At 41.1% G+C, this 18,202-nt stretch overlaps 1 protein-coding gene across 7 annotated transcripts in view; it reads left to right on the top strand.

Moving 5' to 3' along the window:
• RBFOX1 (RNA binding fox-1 homolog 1) overlaps window positions 1-18,202 on the top strand; it is a 1,162,974-nt gene that overhangs the window by 485,914 nt on the left and 658,858 nt on the right. For all 7 annotated transcript variants that reach the window (XM_063171112.1, XM_063171116.1, XM_063171117.1 and 4 more), the window contains one exon: window positions 11,622-11,684. In XM_063171112.1, coding sequence (XP_063027182.1) covers window positions 11,622-11,684 — 63 coding nt within the window. The remainder of the gene's footprint in view (window positions 1-11,621; window positions 11,685-18,202) is intronic.

Below are 18,202 nucleotides of genomic sequence, written 5' to 3'. Positions count from 1 at the left end.
TGTGATAGCATGATACATAATTTAGAGTAACTTGAACAGAAGTTTTCTCTGAATTCTTATTTGAAAAATTTGTTGTTTTCTGATGATTTTATGTGCCTTTAGTCACCTCTGAGGTTTGTAACTGGGGTGCTGCTGTTTTTCTTATGCTTCAATAGCAGCACGTCATCTCTGGTTTGCCTCAGCAAGCCAAGGAAAACATGGAAGGATGTAGCAGGTTACTTCCCACCATTCAAAAGGTATTTTGGTTCCAAGGAAGTACAAGCAGTGCATTCCTTTTGCAGTGAAAATGCTGGCTTGATTTGGAAAAAAATTTCCTTCTAAGAAACAGCTAATTCCATTGATAGCACATTAACAGAATATGTAACTCGAGTAAAGATGCAACAATAAATCAAATAAACCAATTATATAAATTGGAGCATCTTTGAAAAGTAGGACAAGTTAGCTGAGTGTGTTATTTATTTAATACCAACTTAATATCACAAGAGCAAACAGTAAGACAGGTAAAGTACATTAAAATATTAATTATATGGATCCATGCTATAACTTATAAGAAATGCTTACTTACTGCTCCTCCTCAAGGGAATTGCTGATAGAAGTTAAAGCATAGCATCTTGAATTATTCACAAGTATCTGAATTATGATGGGTAGATCTAAATGATACCCAGAAGAGCTTTGATGTTTAAACAGGGCAAAGACATTTTACCTGTTCTCTCTGACTTGTGGCTCTGAGACTTGAATCATTCCTTCCTGCACAGATTTTCAAGCTGCAAACTACGAAAGTATGTTTTTGAGTAAAGAAAATAATCTTGTTTTGGTTTAGTAGGCTAGATCTTAATAATGATTTAAAATGTTTAATACTGTTTTTCATTCCAAAAGCATTTCCAAAATGTTTTACAAGGTAATATTTGGGAAAAAAACCCAAAATATTGCCATGATTCCTTTAGACAAACTGTTGCCTGAGAGCAGTGAGTTTCTGATGCTTTTGAAGTGATTGCCTTCTGTAACAAGATCCTGAGCCATTTTTAATTTGACTTGGAATAAAATTCCATTGGAGCAAGAAGTTATCTCCCAGTCCTTCCAACAATTTCTCTTTTAACCCCTGCAGAGATGAAGACACCTTTCAGTGCAGCCAGGCAGGATTTGGTTATTGCCCAGAAGATTGGGTGACTCAGGCTGGGATTTGCAGCTCTTGGTAAATGTGGCAGCTTTTTGAATCCAGTGGTGTAACTCTTGGTGAGTTGCAAATAGAAATAATAACTTAGATATTTAGCTGGCAAACAGCTTGGGGCACTTGGTGGCTGCTCTGGAGGCTGTGGCTGCTCCCCAGCCCTCATTGCCCAGGTCAGGGTCAGCCCCAGGGATTGAGCTCCTGCACGGAGAAGCCAAAGAGCAGCAGAGCAGCTTTCAGGAGGATAAATCAGCTTGGAGAAGATTCCTCTCCTCTGAGTTGCCACTGGTGGCGAGTGCACTGAGGCAGAGGCAGTTTTGGCAGGGAGGATTGCTCACACTCCCATGGGCAGGGCAGCTCTGAGGAACATCCAGGTTTGGTGTTGCTTCAACCACTTCATCCACAGTTTGAGCTCAGGTTACTGCACTTCCATATCTGCCCTCTCTAAAGAGAAATGCTGATCCATTGCTTAGCATTGGAAAAGATCTTTTTCTAAGGCTCAGTTAAGAAATCCATGAAGAAAAATATTTTATTGGAATAGAGGAGCTATTGATTTATTTCTGTAATAAGTCTGAGGAGTGAATGCTGATTGTGGGTGGAATCCCTGAGAAATGTAGCTTTGGTCAAGAAGAGAGTAAGGATGAACAGCACTTTATGCCATAATAATAATTTTTGTATTATCTGGAGATTCAGCTGCTTATTCCCTCTGTAGAATGAGAGTAGTTCCATTTCCATGGTATAAGCCAGACTCCACTGTGCCTCAATCCTCTGTATCTGTGTCCTGTGGCATTCACATTCTCTGAAAAATCCCTTCGCCCAGGATTTTTCTCCTGGGAAGCTGACAAGCCTCAGAGAAAAGGAAAACAATTCTTATCTCATTTGCTTCTCCTGTGTTGTGCTCACATGTGGAATGTGTTTGGAGATTGTTTACCCACAGGTGATTGTTCCATTGCATTCTGCTGGGAGTTGTTTTCACTCTTTGGCCAATCAGGGCCAAGCTGTGTCAGGGCTCTGGAGAGAGTCAGGAGTTTTCATTATTATCTTTTTAGCATTCAGTAAGGATCCTTTCTGTATTCTTTAGTATAGTTTAGTACAGTGGTCTTTAATATAATGTGTCACTTTCATATTTTCTGGAAAAATCCCTTTGCCCAGGATTTTTCTCCTGGGAAGCTGAGACGCCTCAGAGAAAAAGAAAAAAAATATTATCTCATTTGCTTCTCCTGTGTTTTGCTGCTTTGGAATGTGGTTTGGAGATTGTTTATCCAACTGGTCATTGTTTTGTTGGTTTCATGTGAATTGTTTTAACAATGACCAGTCACCATCAAGCTCTGTCAGGACTCTGGAGAGAGTCACATGTTTTCATTATTATCTTTTTAGCATTTAGTGAGTATCCTTTCTCTATTCTTTAGTATAGTTTTAGTATAGCATTCTTGATATAATATCATAAAATAATAAATTAGCCTTCTGAGAGCATGGCGTCAGACTCATCATTCCTTCCTGCCACAGGGCACCCCACAAATACAATAGTGTCCCACAAAACCTCTGATTCCAGGGGATGTGGGCACAGGGATGGAGCCAGAATTCCTGTCTGAATCCCCATGGGCAGGTCCAGCAGGCAGGAGGAGCTCGGTGCAGGGCTGGAGTTCAGGGTTTATCCCTTGGTTTCTGATGCAGCAAATCCAGCGCTGACTGTCCTGGTGCTCAGGAAATGTAAATGGAATTAAGGGCTGGGACTAAATGTGCAGATTTGGGATTGTTTTGGAAGGCAATTCTACAGGAAAGCTTGCAGGGAGAATGATCTAGTGTTAATAGAGGGAGTTCTGTGAGGGTGCAGTATGAGGAATCCCTGCACAGAGTGAGACTTGTTGTGTTCAAAGTAGCGTGGGGAGTAGGGAAAGAAACGGAATAATTTAAATATGAAAGGCAGTGAAATGCAATGAATCAAGGTATGACTAACAAGGTGATTTAGTGAGATGGAGTTAAGCTGGATGCAATGTGGTTTTAAAAGAAAAAAGGTGGATTTAGTAATAGAATTGTCGACATTTGAAGCAAAATACAAAACAAGAAAAGTGTCTAGGGGGAACTAATGTTTAGTAGAAGTATTTTCAGTGTAAAAACCATCAGGAATTTAATTATAATTTTGTTCATTTTACACCGTTTCCTACATCTATAACATTTACATAACAAACAAACAACAGCAAAAAAACACCCCAGGAACAAGTTGCCAAGTTGTTGTAACATAAAGTAAACATTAAATAGAAAACTTTAAAGACAAAGAAAAATGGGCTATGACTTAACAGTGCCACTGTAAAATCAGCAATTAATATATTACTGTACAAAGCACAGCACTAAGCAGTGTTGGATAAAATATGAACTAAAACATGACTAAGACTGAGGGGGTAGAATGAATTTTAAACAGCACCTAGAAATTTGTTCATTGGTGACCCAGCATGGGACTAGTGAGACCAGAGGTTAGGTACCACGTTCTGGTAACATATATCTAGGTTTTAAATATTTCCAGTGATTTTGGCTTCACAGCTGACATGCTAAATACATGGCATAAATTGTTGGAAGTGTGGGCAAATTCTTAAATGGTTTAAGTAGTTTGTTTCTGGCTGAAAGGATTTGGCCCTGCAAAAAATGAAACTGCATAGCTTATTTGATGTATTCCTGTGTCTGATGAGCAAGACAAGGACTGGGGACACAGTGTTCTGATATTGAAATAAAATATTTATTTTGGTGCTTCTTTACCAATATCTAAATTTAGACTAAAATTTTATTTTCTCCTTCCATTGTTTCCCTCACTAAACAGCAAGTACTGTTGTTTCTAAGAGGAAAATTCCTGATTCCTTTTAAGATTAAAAGAAGAATATTCAAAGTGAGCTCTGCACTGAGAATTTGTATGCTGAGCCTGTCAGACTGTGAATCTTTATTATTACTGAGCTTTATCCTTGAGTACATAGCTTGCAATCCAGTGTGAATATTAAGTGTCAGGCTCAGATGCTCTGTGAGGGATTTGCAGGGGCTGGCAGGCTCCTGTCCCACCATTCAGCCCCCTCCCAGTGATGAGGATATCGTGAATATATCATACCCAGGTGTCACTTGGCTGGGCTGCAGCTCCTGGTGCTGGGAGGGATGGAGGGGGTACCACTGCCAGCAGCCTGGGATTCTGCTGGGGTGCTGGGGAAGGGCATGGAGGAAGGAAAAGGTCTGTGGAACTGCTCACTCAGAAATGGTGATGTTTGCACTTCTGGTTCTTTTCCTGCTGAAAGAACTCTGGTTTAAAAACCTCACTATTGTATTAGCAGGGAATGCCCCAACAAAGGCAGGAATGATGAATTTGACTCCATGTTATCAGAAGGCTAATTTGTTTTTCTATGATACTACATTATATCAAAAAATACTATACTAAAGAATACAGAAAGGATACTTACACAATGCTAAAGAGATAATAATGAAAACTCCTAATAATGGACTCTCTCCAGAGCCCTGACACAGCTTGGCCCTGATTGGCCAAAGAGTGAAAACAACTCCCAGCAGAATGCAATGGAACAATCACCTGTGGGTAAACAATCTCCAAACACATTCCACATGAGCACAACACAGGAGAAGCAAATGAGAGAAGAATTGTTTTCCTTTTCTCTGAGGCATCTCAGCTTCCCAGGAGAAAACTCCTGGGTGAAGGGATTTTTTCAGAGAATGTGAATGTGCCACAAGCACAGTTTTTGTTTATCCCCAAATAACCAATCTGACCCTAAGAATTTCCCACAGATGTCTATGGGTTACATAATTTATACTTTTTGGTCCTTTTTTCTCCCATGGAAAGTCATGTTACTCTCGGGGAAAATCTGCTGTTTGGCACAGCTGAGCTTCCTCCTTTTTTCCTTCTGATCAGAGCAGAGCACTTCCACTCCACCGTGGGATCTGCACGGACTGCTCCCTACTTGTGACTTCACATTTTGTAATCATTGTCAAATTGCACCCAGCTGGGAGCAACAACAAGAAATAGCTCTTTCAGCCCAAGGCTCTCCTGTGTTGTGTAAAACAAACACTAGCTTGGCTTTTTGAAATCAGTTGTAGTCATTTTATGTAGCAGGAGTAAATCTCCAAATACGCCAGGCTTAGATTATTTTAATTTTTGCTCTTTGTTGAGACTGAAATAATTTTTTGCACAAACAGTAAGAACCCTTTTGATAAAACTACAATGTGCCAAGGGTGCAGTAACCTCTCCCCTCTGTGCAGCAGTGCCTTGTGATGGATACCACAGGCTGGGGATGCCTCCAGCATGGTTTGTGATATCTGGGGGAAGGCTGGACCCTTTCAAGCCCTGATGACCTTACAAAAATCCATTTTCCTGGAGATTGGTGTTTGTCAGCTGATCCATCCCACCACCTCTGTCTCCAGCATGTGAATTGATGTTTTTATTTTCTGTGATGATAGAAATGTCTGTGGATCAGAAAATTAGGTGTGTCTACCCAAATGAGATTTTTGCTTTGCTTTGTCCACAAGAGACAGGCTCCAGTCCGTGCAATGTGATGGACCCTCTAACTATTATTTTTCTGTTAGGGCTCAGACATGTTGCCTACTGTTTCTCTAAGAATAATTATGCCATAAATCACAAAGCTGTTGGATAAACTGGTGGGCTTTGGTTTATTTTTATTTTTTCTTATTCTAGTCTTTGATTTTAGATGTTATTACCATCTACATTTCTTAAGCAATGTCAAAATTTCTGTTAAAAATAATAACAAATAGGTAAGCTTAGGCTTCTTCTCTCTACATGGGCTATTTCTTTCTGAACTGCATTGCTTATAGAGCTGTGATTTATTTCTTGACCTGTGATAGATGAGAGAACCACTAGTTTAAAAATGCAGAGTGCAAAGCCTGTGTTCTGGAAATGCAATGTTCCTGCTTCCCAGTGTTTGTCAGGGCTGACATCTCACCCCTAGAATTGGTGGGAGGACTTCTCTAGTGGCAGATGAGGCCAGTTAAGCCTTTTCCAGACAATTTTGTTGTTTCTGCACCTCCTTTGAGCCTGTTGTTCCCTGGACTGAGTGGTCTCAATCTGGCAGGCACAGCTGTGTTGCCATGGCTAACAGGGGAGCAGCACTGCTGCTCTTGGTGGGATTTTCTACCTGCTCATGGGGCAGAACAGTCTCTGCTGTGGGAAAGTGGGGAGAAACAACCAAACAAACAAAAAATGTGAGAAGAAAAGCTCTGGAACTCGAAAGAATCCCATGGAAATAGGAATGGGGAACTCTGTGCCCTTGGCTTTGCTCTTTCCCTGCATTGGCAGAGGAGCTGAGGCTCTGCCTCTGAGCTGTCTCTGCAGCCAAAATTCTGAAAGGTTTTCTTGTAAGAGACCCACATTCCTTTCAGCTTCATGATATGTTTGCTGCCATACTTAATCCTACAGGTTTTGTGCTGAGTAAATATGTAAACATCCACATGGCCTCAGTCACAGGAGTAACCCTTTTTAACTCAGTGGTTTACCTTCTTTTTTAGGTATTTATTTAAACCTTCCGGCAGTTTCAGTCACAGGTAGGGGATATGCATTGGAAATGATGGTTTTATCTCAGGTAGGATATGGAAATAGAAGCAAGGATAGCTTGAGGTTATCCCAGTCTGGTTCTGTGCTGCAGCACGTGCAGCCCTGGTGGCCTTTAGGGCTCAGAGGGGCACAAAGGATTTCTTACACAGCTTGTGCAATATTTTAAAAGTAATATTTTAACAGAACTGTGCCATTTTTCCTCTGTACCACCATGCAGCTGTGAAGGCAGTGGTGGTCACCATCTCCACAGCACAGACCTTTCAGTTGATGTGTTGAAGATCTTCTCTGTTACCAGTCTTTAGTTGCACAGAATACGCACTGAGGGGCAGAGCCCTACAAAAGGAAGCACCTGGAGAGCTGTGCGAAGGGTTCAGGACAGAGCTGAGACTGAGTCTGTTCTCACCTTCCCAGTGTCTACCCTCATGTACAGGTACAAACAATACAGAGTAGAGCATCAACCAGCAAACAGTGCAAACCACTAACATTTGCATTTAATATTTCCAATCAGTTCTTATGCCAAGAGAAGCTATTCAATTTTAAGTGCTATTTGGCCAAATCCCTGCTCAGATCCACCAAATCTCAGTGTTTATCCTCCTATCACAAAGAGGACTTCCATGATTCCATGATACAAGAATATGCTCTGCATCCTTTGGATTCCAAATGTGCTGTGCGCCATTTTAGTTTTGAGACAAAAAAAAAATACTTAATTTTGAAAGATCGAAACTGAGACTTCATAGAAAATTATTTTTGAAGATTTTGCAGTATTTTTAATTTTATAGAGAATATTTGCTTCTAGCAAACACTGCAACTAGTCTTGTTAATATTCTTCATGCTGTTACCCTTTGCAGTACCCCATGTGCATTCCTGCACCTGTAGTTGGTTGTTCTTTTTTCCTTCCACACAAAACTCCATTTCTGACATTGTATCAGGTGTTTTTTCTCCTCCTTGAGTTTCTTCTGTGCCCTCTTCACAGGACAGGGCCTGTGCTTGGTGCTTTGTCCTTCCAGGTTCTGTGCCCCAGGCCGCCCTGATCCCATGCTGCTCCTGTCACACAGAGCATTCCCTGGGACACGGGGCCACCTCTCCAGCACTGCTGGAGGAAAAGCGAATCTATGGGGTCTGAAGATGCATCCAGCACATCCCTGGTGGCTGTGGCTGCACTGAGGGCCAGGTCTGAGCTCCCAGGGCTGGGGCAGCTCCCAGGGCTCTGTGGTGCCCCAGGGAGCACAGCCCGGCTGGGTCTGGAGAGCAGAGCCAGCTCCACTTAATGCCTCAGGTTTGAGCTTTTCTATTTTTCACATTCTGTGCTGCTTTAGTGTTTGAGGCTTCATATTCAGGGATGGTGCACAGAGCAGGGAGACAAAACAATTCCTGCTGCAGCTGGGCACCAAGGACAAATGATCCAAATCTCAGGCCCAAGACCCTAGGGCTGAGGAGAGAAAAGGGCTGAGGAGAGAAAAACAAGCAGGGTGGGACTGCCTGCGCTAAAGGTGGAACTGGACAATGAACTTCAAGATGCAAATGGAGCAGAACTGATCCCAGTCAGAGACCCCATGGCCTGTCACCCATTTTGGGGCTATTTTGGTTCATCTTGGGTGTAGCCCTGGCTGGGCTCTTGTGCTGCCCAAGGTGGATCCATTGAGGAGATCCTTTTAATAAATCCCTGCTTTATTCTTGAGCTCTGTCCAGCCTCTGCTCTAGCTCAGCCTTCCCAAGACATGCCACTGACAGCCCCAGGGCCCACCTGGGGGCTCCAGGAGCAGCAGCCCCCTGGGGTGGAGGGGAACAAGGGGACCCTTGGGGTCTGGAGTCCCCACAGGAGCCCAAAGGCTGGAGAGAAGGGGCAGGGTAGTCAGAGGGCCATGTCTGAGGTCAGCCAGGTTGGAGATGGAAACCTCATGGCACAGTTGAGCCCAGAGCCTGAGAAATAATAATTTTTTCATTCTAATAGGAAATGCTGTTCTGTAAAGTATTCATTGCAACGACTGAATTAAAAAAAAATAGCCGTACTAAGGTGTTGCTTAAGATTCAGGATTAAATTTAATGGTAATAAAGTGCAGCTAGAAATGCTCAGTAAATGGTTTCAGTCCCCTCTTCTAAGGCTAATCAAGGCAGTGAGCTGCTCTATGTGGAGCATCCTGGCATAAATATCAAATGTGGTTTATCATATTCCAGTTGCATTTTGTTTTTTCTCCTTTTCCCTTTTTTTAACCTGATGTTCTGAGGATTTCCTTTTAGTGCCTACAAACATCTCCTTTTGACAGACAGTGCAAATTAAAAGATATGGCTGGGCAAAGGAAACTGGAACCCAAATATGCCCCCTGGGTTTTCATTTACAGTTAGAAGCTACAGACACAATTACTGCTGACAGAAATGCAGAAGCCAGTGGCAGAGTGCATGTGGCAGTAGAGTCGTGCCAGGCAGTAATTGGGAAGATTATTTTTAATCAGAGCATATCCTACAGCCCAAACATTAGAAATCTCTTGTAAGGCTGACAGGAAATTAAACTGAGACCAAACAAAAAAAGCCTCAAAATAGAAGTAATATGGTTAGAAGTCTAATGATGGCAGAACTCACTGCTTGTTGTATTTGGTTGTTATCTAAAGGGAATGGCTTTTAACTTGCAGCAAGAGATATCATTGTTTAATTGCATTTTTAGAACAGAATTAAAAAATATCAGATTAGATCAATTTAGACACAGGCTTTTGATAAAGGTCTGAAGCAGTAGATGTTAAGTCAGGCTTAGTAATTGTATATATGTATTAGTAGTGATTTTTATTATTGCTTTAGGTAATTTTATTTTCTTTAATATAATCCTTAATGAAACCACTTCTACTGGAAAATAACATAATGTCTGGGATGCTCTTGGAATGCTTGGCTCTGGTGATATTTTTGAAGCCTGGATGGGCTCTGTCTCAGTGGCCCTGCAGAACAAGCTCAGCTTGTTGGGGCTGCTGGAGCTGCTGCCCTGAGGGAGAAATCCCTGGGGTGTCTCAGTACTGGCACTTTCACCTGGAAACACTTCTTCACTTTTAAGTGAATTTTAATAGATAGTCATCTGTGCCAAACTTCTCCCTACACGCTCAGCTGGGCTTCCTCCAACTGCCTGTGCAGTTTCCCTTGTCCCTGAAAAGAGCAGGTGTGGTGTTTTCTGGGGCAGGAATTGAGGAATCTGACTCCAGGTTCTTAGAAGGCTAATTTATTATTTTATGATATTAGGTTATATTAAAGAATACTATACTACAGAATAGAGATAGGATATAGAGAGAAGGCTAAAAGATAATAATGAAAACTCGTGGCTCCTTCCAAAGTCTGACACAGCTGGACAGTGATTGGTCATTAAGTCAAAACAATTCACATGAAACAAATCAAACAGTGACCAGTTGAATAAACAATGTCCAAACCACATTCCAAAGCAGCAAAACACAGGAGAAGCAAATGAGATAATATTGTTTTCCTTTTTCTCTGAGGCTTCTCATCTTCCCAGGAGAAGAATCCTGGGCAAGGAGGATTTTTCAGAAAATGTGACAGTGACAAGCAGGAGCACTGTGGTCAGGCTCTGCTGCTCTTGGCGTGCCTGCCACGTGTAAATGTTGTAATACCAGCTGCAAGCAAAACTTGGCTGACTGGGAATTTATTTCTCAGTCATAGGAGTGCAAAACTTGCCTGTTTTGTGTTTTGCAACAATTGATGGCAGTTGTGGAAAAGGAAATTTAGCACTGGCAATGTGCAGGTGGTGTTTCTCTACAGGATTGCTTGTAGCTGTGTGGGCAGCTCTCAATGGCATTTTATGTCAGTGTGGGGAATGAGGTGAAATGCCCAAATCCAGAGCCAGCCAGGTTATCCTGATGCCTGCAAATAGGATTTTATCACAATTACAGTAGAGGTTTTTCACACAAAAACTACTGGCATTTTCCAGCTTCTTCTAGTCTTTCCTTCTACTCAAAGTTGCTTCATAAAATCATGTGAATATGCCTGAAGCCCTGCTGGTTGTTTAGGTATTACCAGAGTAGCTGGGTAACAAATCCAGTGTACTTGGTGAGGCAGATAATTTCAGTGTGTACAAGCCCTGGAAATTGTGCCCTGTTTACTGTTAGGAATTTTACTGACGTGGATAAAAAGCATATTAAATTTACTGACAGATTGATTTGATTATACTCTGACCTAAGTGTGTATTATCTTTGGAGACTCAAAATATGGACAAAAATTCTATTTTCAGGAGTATTTATATCAAAGAGTCCATATTGCCATTTGCACATGGAAATGAAAAATGAGTGTAGGGAGAATCTGTTAGGTAAAACATGGCTGAGCTTACTGTACCTGCTAGAATTCAGTGAATAATTCAGCAAAATGTTACATGTCACAGCTGCTCATTAATAAGAAAGAATGGCAGGGAATAGTGTTACCCAACTGGAATTCCCAAATCTGTGCTTGTAAAGTATATTCTGAATGCCCCCCTTTTTGTTATGCATTTTATGACAACTTTTCTTTTGCAAAAATGCTGCAAATTTTCAATTGAAGGATACACAAAAAGCAAATTACAGTGGTGCGTTCCTATTGAAACAGAAACCTGTGCTGGGGAAAATTTACAGTTATGGCTTAATAATTTCTATTTTAGTAGGTAAATTTGCAATGAAAACATAGATTTTTAGTTTCAAATGCATTGCAAACTGTCCATGGCATGTGTAATAAATAATGAGGCTTGTGAATCGATAATCAGATTTTGCTGTTTGGCTTTGTACTACAATAAAAAAACCCCTTCTGACCCAACAGTGTGTGCAGTGACAGCCCAAGCAGTGGATTATCAATTGTATTTTTTGTTGGATCTCTCTGTGAGGGCAGAGCACAAGCAGGAGCTGCCCTGAATCCCTCATTCCCACTAAGAATGTGATTTTCTCTCCCCAGGAAACTCCACAGAAGCCCCATGCGAGTGGTGCCTATTGTTTCCATGAGCAGAGCCTCCTCTCAGTAAGTCCCTGGGTTTTTTTTCTTGCCTGTTGATTTTCCCAGATCTCTCCTGCGCTCTCCCAGTTAATGCAGAAATCCCTGGCACTCTCCAGCTTGCTGCATCACCAGGATAACAGAGCACAAGCAAAGGGTCTGAGGGTTTTAGTCTTCAGTGACATCCTTAGGAAATGATCTTGCCTGGTTCTGGCTGGAGGTTAAAGGGATTTTCTCTTGTGTTTCCCTCGTGCATGTTTGGGTTGTGTCACTGTCGTGTTTACGCCACCTTTGGCTGATTACTTTGTGTACAGATTACTCACAGACACTTTGTGCCCTCAGAACAGCAATGGATAATTAATTCATCGTGCTGTCCTTTTGAAAATGCTCTCTATAAAGTTAGAATAGGGAATATCATGAATTAAGCTCCAAAATTTATAGGACATAGGAAAAAAGTATTTGTGCTGATTAGTTTTTTGCCTTTTCCCTTTCTGAGAAGAAGCTTTCAAATCCAAACCACTTGTTGCTCACTTATACTTGGAATTTATTCTTTAGTAAAGTTTTTCTTTATAGGACATACATAAAACCAATAATGATTAAGCACTTTTTATTCAGGATATAGATTTCTATACTTACAGTAACACAGAAGTGTCAGCAAAACTGTAATTTGTGGTAGATGTGCATTTTATATTTAAACAGTTTTTAATAATCCTCTGCTTAAAATAAACTCCAATTCTCAGATATTTTCTATTAGATAATGAGCATGGTTTGTTCTGTATTAGGCTGAGTATATTTTGCTTTATATGCATTTATAATTACACTCTTCTTTGTTCTGTGTTGCACATGGGTATTGACAAAATAATAGACTGTGTTCACTTTTTTGTTCCACTGTATTAATGTGAGAAGCTGAGTTCTGCCCCAACACACAAAGTTTCATGTCACTGAAAAAATTAGACACACAGTCCTTGCTAGGAAAAAAAAAGGAAGAGTTTTGCATTTATTCTCCTACACTGAACACAATCTTCCTCCTAATGTCTTTGAAATAAGATTTCATTATTTCAAAAAGACTGCCTGGCTTACTGGATGAAAAAAAAAAAAAAGCCTGTTCATCTTGAGGATAGATTTAAATCAATTCTGTAGTGCTCAGCATGCTTGTTGCTTTTAGCTTTTCCTCTGTCACGAACAGTATTTTCTAGCACAGAATAACCTTACAGCCCTTAGCAGAATTTGATGCAATTGACAGCTTTTGTTAGAAAAATTCTGGTAAGAAATTGCACGAAGGAGGTTGGGGTTTCCAGCCCAGGGGAGACAGCAGTCCCTGAGATAATCACAGCATGTTTGGAGGAAGCTCACATTAATTTGGCTGTGAACACAGTGCCTCAGTAGCTATAAATTCAGCTTCCAGGAAAAGATATTCATTTTCCCCTCAACGAACTGAAGCAGAGGTTTGGGGAGCTGCAAGAAGAGAGAAGGAGAAAACGCTCGTCTGGAACCTGAGGAAGGTTTAACGCTCCCAAACCTGCTGGTGCATCGTGTGCTGATTATTTTCCATAAGGCAGCAGCAGGACTCTCCATCAGCTGAGGGGTCCCTGTGTCAGCAGGCTCAGCCCCAGCCCCGGGTGTTGCCTGGAAACAGCTCTGGATGGGAGCTGGCTCCTGGCAGCTCCATCTGCCTGGGCGGGATGCCCTCCTCGCTCCCGGGGCACGGGGCACAGCCACCGCACGGCTGGAACGCTCTGTCCCCTTCCCTGCCTGCAAAAAGGCACTGCAAACCACAAATTCCACCCCAGCACACGGGTGTCAGGGTGTTGGAAGTGCATGCGTTCAAATGAATAGCTGCTCCCTCTCAAAATCTCTTGTAATAATGGAATTTTGTATTCCTTGGGTTGAATTTCATTTCAGTTCCTAGCTATAGTTGATTTGTAGTTGTTTTCCTGTTTCATTTTGATAGAGAAATATGTTGAGGTAAGTCTAGTCTGAACTAGAGAAATCCTCGATTTTAAAATTCAGTTTCCCAGCCTATGGATTTGGGTGCTTGACCTGCTGTTAATGGTGCAGTGATGCCTCCAGTACTCCAGCAAAGCTGCAGTGCATTGAGCAAACCAGTAAACAAAGCAATACAACACAGCTCCAGAAAACCACTGAAAATAAACATGACAGGCAGGGGAGATAGAATTGTTCCAAATAAACAGTGGGAAATCAAGGACAAATAGTGACTGGCAGGGGGTCTGGAGCAGAAAAAAAGAAAAGAAATCAGAAGTGTTTTGGTGCTTGGCAGAAAGTTTCTACAATTCTTGCCCATTCTGTTGGTTTTTTTTTCTTCTTCTTCTTCAGGTTGTGCATGCAGCAACAGCTGTTCCATAATTTGATAAACATACTGTAATTAAGTGATCTTGTTTATTAGTAACACCTTTCCCTGACTAGGAGATTTTAAAGTGGCAGAGAAAGGCTGAGCCAGGGGTGCTGCTTCATGTTAATTTGACAGCTTCATCCTTTGGAAGCTCTGCCATGGTTATCCATGTTTTAAACCCTGCTGGATGTAAAAATATTTATATTAAAAGGCTTTTGCTCTCCAGTCTTACCTTGCAGAGGCGCCTGCAGGAAGGGCTTATAAAGCCAGGGGAAATAAAAGACATTTAAACCCCTTTTCTCTAATTTTAGAGTGAGCTGTGTTTTCCTTGGAATTGTAAACACGCAGAACATAATAAAAGAGAAATAGCTGTAATTGCATTGAAAATAGTAGAGGGCATTATGAGTCCTTTTTTCCCCCTCATTAAACACATAGTGAAAATTTGTTAAAATAATAACTCTATTTTCCAAAACATCATAGCATGCCATGGAGGAGTCTGAGTAGTTTAGTGTGATCTAGGGATTTCTACCTGAGAGATGTGAAAAAAAAATTGTGAAAGAGGCCTATTATAAAATGCCACAATTCTCTTAGAAAGAAACCAATATTATATCTTTATCCTAAAAAATATAGAAAAAATTAATGATGGCATTCTTTTTTATCCATCTCTCTCAATTCTGATGCAGTCTGAATGAGAGTATTAGTCTAGAGAGTTGAATATTTTTTCAATTGCAGCACTTTGAATTACTGATATGTGCAAATTACAGTAAAAAAGGGATGAAGAATGGTTAGACAACATAAATGATGCAGTAAGTTCTGCTCCATTACTTTATCTCAGCTAGGATGGGGAACTGTTTAGTTGTTAGGATGTGCTCCACTGTCATGTTATTCATTGTTGTTTTGCAATATCTTCAGATATCTTCAACAGTTATTGCAGGAATTCATTAAGGGCCAGGAGCAGCGAGGCATTTCCCCACTCCTAATGATGAGCAGAGAATATTCTCATGGATATTTTTGCTTCAGAAAAAGCTTAACTAGGGTAGCTGAGCCTGACCTGTGCTGGATTTATCTTTTTTTTTCCTTTTCCTAGTGCTGCTGTGAGGTAATTCAGTGTTAGGTGGCTGTTTGTAATATTGCTTTTCCATTAGATATGTTTCACTAGATATGTGCTTTCCTGTTTAGGGAGCGAAATATACTTTTGTTTAATTTGGTGGACTTGGGGTATTTAAAATCTGCATGTTCCAAGGTTTCATTTACCAGAGGGGAAGAAAATGTTGTGGGATTTTTTTCCTTGCTGTCATTAATGTGAAGTTTTTATGAGTAAAATCACCATTTTTTTGGATGAAGGAGCAGTTATGTGGGAGCAGGTTTATAGGAGTCACTGTTAAACCACTGCTATAATTTCTCATTTCCTAAATGGTAAAAGGGCTACAAACCAGAGTATCAGCGGTCTGCCTGTGATTTACAGGGGATTCTGCTGCTCAGCTCACTGAAACCATGATCTTCCTACAGAAATAAAGGAGCTGTCCTTGTTTAGATTGTGTTTTATCACTGCTGCAGGTGATTTCTGTATTTATTGGGGCAGCTCAAGCTACTCTCTCAAAGCAGATTCAGGAGCATAAGGGCCACTGAAATTGAATAGGGCATCTTGAAAAGAAGAGGCAGACTCCTAACACAAGGGGGTTTTTAGAAATATCGCTGTAGATTATCACAAATTACAACTCTGTAACTAAAATTAGCATTGTAAATTCCCTTGGTTGTACACAAATGTACATGGAAAGAAATATTGCGACAATTTCCTGATTTCTCCTTCTTCCCTTTTAACAATTCAGTCCCTATTTCTTTCTGATGGATTCTTTTCTAAATTTTCCATCTTTCCAAGAGGTGTTTTGAGTTAACCAAATAAAAGCCTTAGGGGTTAAATACAGCCTGGCCTGAGCCTGTGTATTTACAGTTCATGGCAGCTTGTTTTCTGAACATCACAAAGACATTTTCTTACTCAGGCTTTATGACAATTTCCACATGCATGTAAACACCCAAAATAATTTCACTGGCAATTGTTTGCACTCTGGATGTTCTCCAGATTGCAGCTTTAAGAGGGTTTTGATCAAGTTCATTTCCACAGCTCCGTGGCATTTAAGAGCTATCAAGCCCCAATATTCCTGTGAGATTAGTATGTGCTATTATCTCTTTATTACAGAAGGAGAAGCCAGAAAATTGAGCAGTCTGAGTGATGTGCCAGGAGAAGGAGTGTAGCAGAGCTAGGATTTGAATTCATGTTTCTCAAATCCCAAATCATTGCCTACGTTCTTGGGCCATCTTTCCTCTGCTCTGCCTCTAATCCAGTAACTTTTATTCTTAATGATTTTTTCATTTGACAGTGAAAAAGACCTTATAATTTCATGCTCCTTCCTGCCTCATAAAAGTTGAAATTTTTCCTTAAGAAAATCCTGCAGTTATTAAATGTGTATGGAAAGTGTGTGATATGCAAAGTGCTATCAGCACAGGGCAGAGCTAATTGAAATATGACATTCCTGGTGATGGTCTGGGTCATGCCAGGGGTGTCCCCATCCTTTAATGAAGATATAAACTCGATCCCCTTTTCTTTGAAGAGCTTACAGACTTCTGAAAGTTTTTTTTTTTTTGGTTATGCAGGGTGGAGATGCAGCCACAGCAGGCACTTGGGTACTCAGTACAGGAAATTTTAAACCTGGCCAGGCTGCTCTGGGTTTTGGGGTGTGCTGCTGGAAAAAAAAAACCACTGAGTGTGGGCACTCAGGGGTCACAGTGAGGTCTCTCAGTGCTGTGGTCAGTGGGGAATCCCTGTCCCTGCACACAGAGCACTCAGAGCCCATCTAATGCCCTAGAAATATCTCTTTATCCTGATCTGAGCATCCCTGGGCACCACCTGGTCCTCTCCCAGTGGGGGAACGTCTTTACTGCTCATGGAAATGAACAGGAGCATTGGATTGCAGGAATTTAGAGGTGAGGGAAATTTCATTTCTCTTTTGTCCCCCCAGTACATTTGAGGTTAGTTACTAAATCACAAGTCTGTGTTGTGGTGTAATTCCTGTGTAGCACAAGCACAACCAATAGACAACAGCTTTTGTGGGAATTTTTATTTGTCCTGCAAGATGTGTTAGAAATCATATAACTGATAAGTCTTTAAATTTTGGATATGAGGTGGCAGTTGGAAAATGCAGGGAGGAAGGAGAGCTCTGGGGAGTAAGAAAAATCTGTTGATATAAAATGAAAATTTTATCCTCATGCTGCATCGTTTGAGAAACTTAAATAGGTGAAACAACATGGGTTTGTCAAAGTGGATTTGTATCTGGCAGCATTTACTTTTCCTTCAGGAGTTTTTAATATCAGATACTGAGGTTACCTCCTGGAACTGCTCTGACTGTGGGCCTTCCTAGGAGCTCACTGCACTGTGGACCATTCTAGAACTTACCACTGGCGTTCAGCAGTGTGGGATTTCTTACCAAGGAGTTAAGCCTTTATCTTTTATGCTATTGAAATATGTTTCCACCTGTTAATGCATTAAGGAGAGCAGCTTGTCTGTGACCAAAACCCATTGCAGACTAATCAGGGCAGGTTTGGGCGGGTGGGTCCAAAAGCAGAGTCCTTGGCTCTGTGTGCAGAGGGAGTGTGGTGCTGTTAACAGGGGTCCCAGGATGAGGGCAGAGATGAGAATCTTGACTCCATGTTTCAGAAGGCTGAACTATTATTTTATGATATATATTATATTAAAAGAAAATGATGTATTAAAACGATACTAAAATAATAGAAAGGATTTCATCAGAAGGCTAGAAAGGAAAAGAATGAAATGATACTAAAATACTATGATTGACCAGAGAATCTGAGCCAGCTGACTGTGATTGGCCATTAATTAGGAACAGCCAACATGGACCAATCACAGACGCACCTGTTGCATTCCACAGTTGCAGATAATTATTGTTTTTCCTTTCCTTTGAGGCTTATCAGCTTCTCAGGGGAAAAAAATCCTAGCAAAAGGATTTTTAAAATATGTCTGTGACAGAGGGAGGGCTGTGTGTGCTCCTAAATCCTAAATTCTTGTGCAGCCCTAGCTCACTGGTTGAGGAGGGAGAATGAGGAAAAAGAAGAGAGAAAAATAATGAAGACAATCCTGATGCAAGCACTGCTCAGCCACAGCCTGGCAATAGCAATAACACCC

The sequence above is a fragment of the Melospiza melodia genome, chromosome 18 (assembly GCF_035770615.1).
Source record: "Melospiza melodia melodia isolate bMelMel2 chromosome 18, bMelMel2.pri, whole genome shotgun sequence".
NCBI lineage: Eukaryota > Metazoa > Chordata > Aves > Passeriformes > Passerellidae > Melospiza > Melospiza melodia.
The sequence above is the reverse complement of the archived record's forward strand: the minus strand, read 5'-3'. Positions and strand labels throughout refer to the sequence as shown.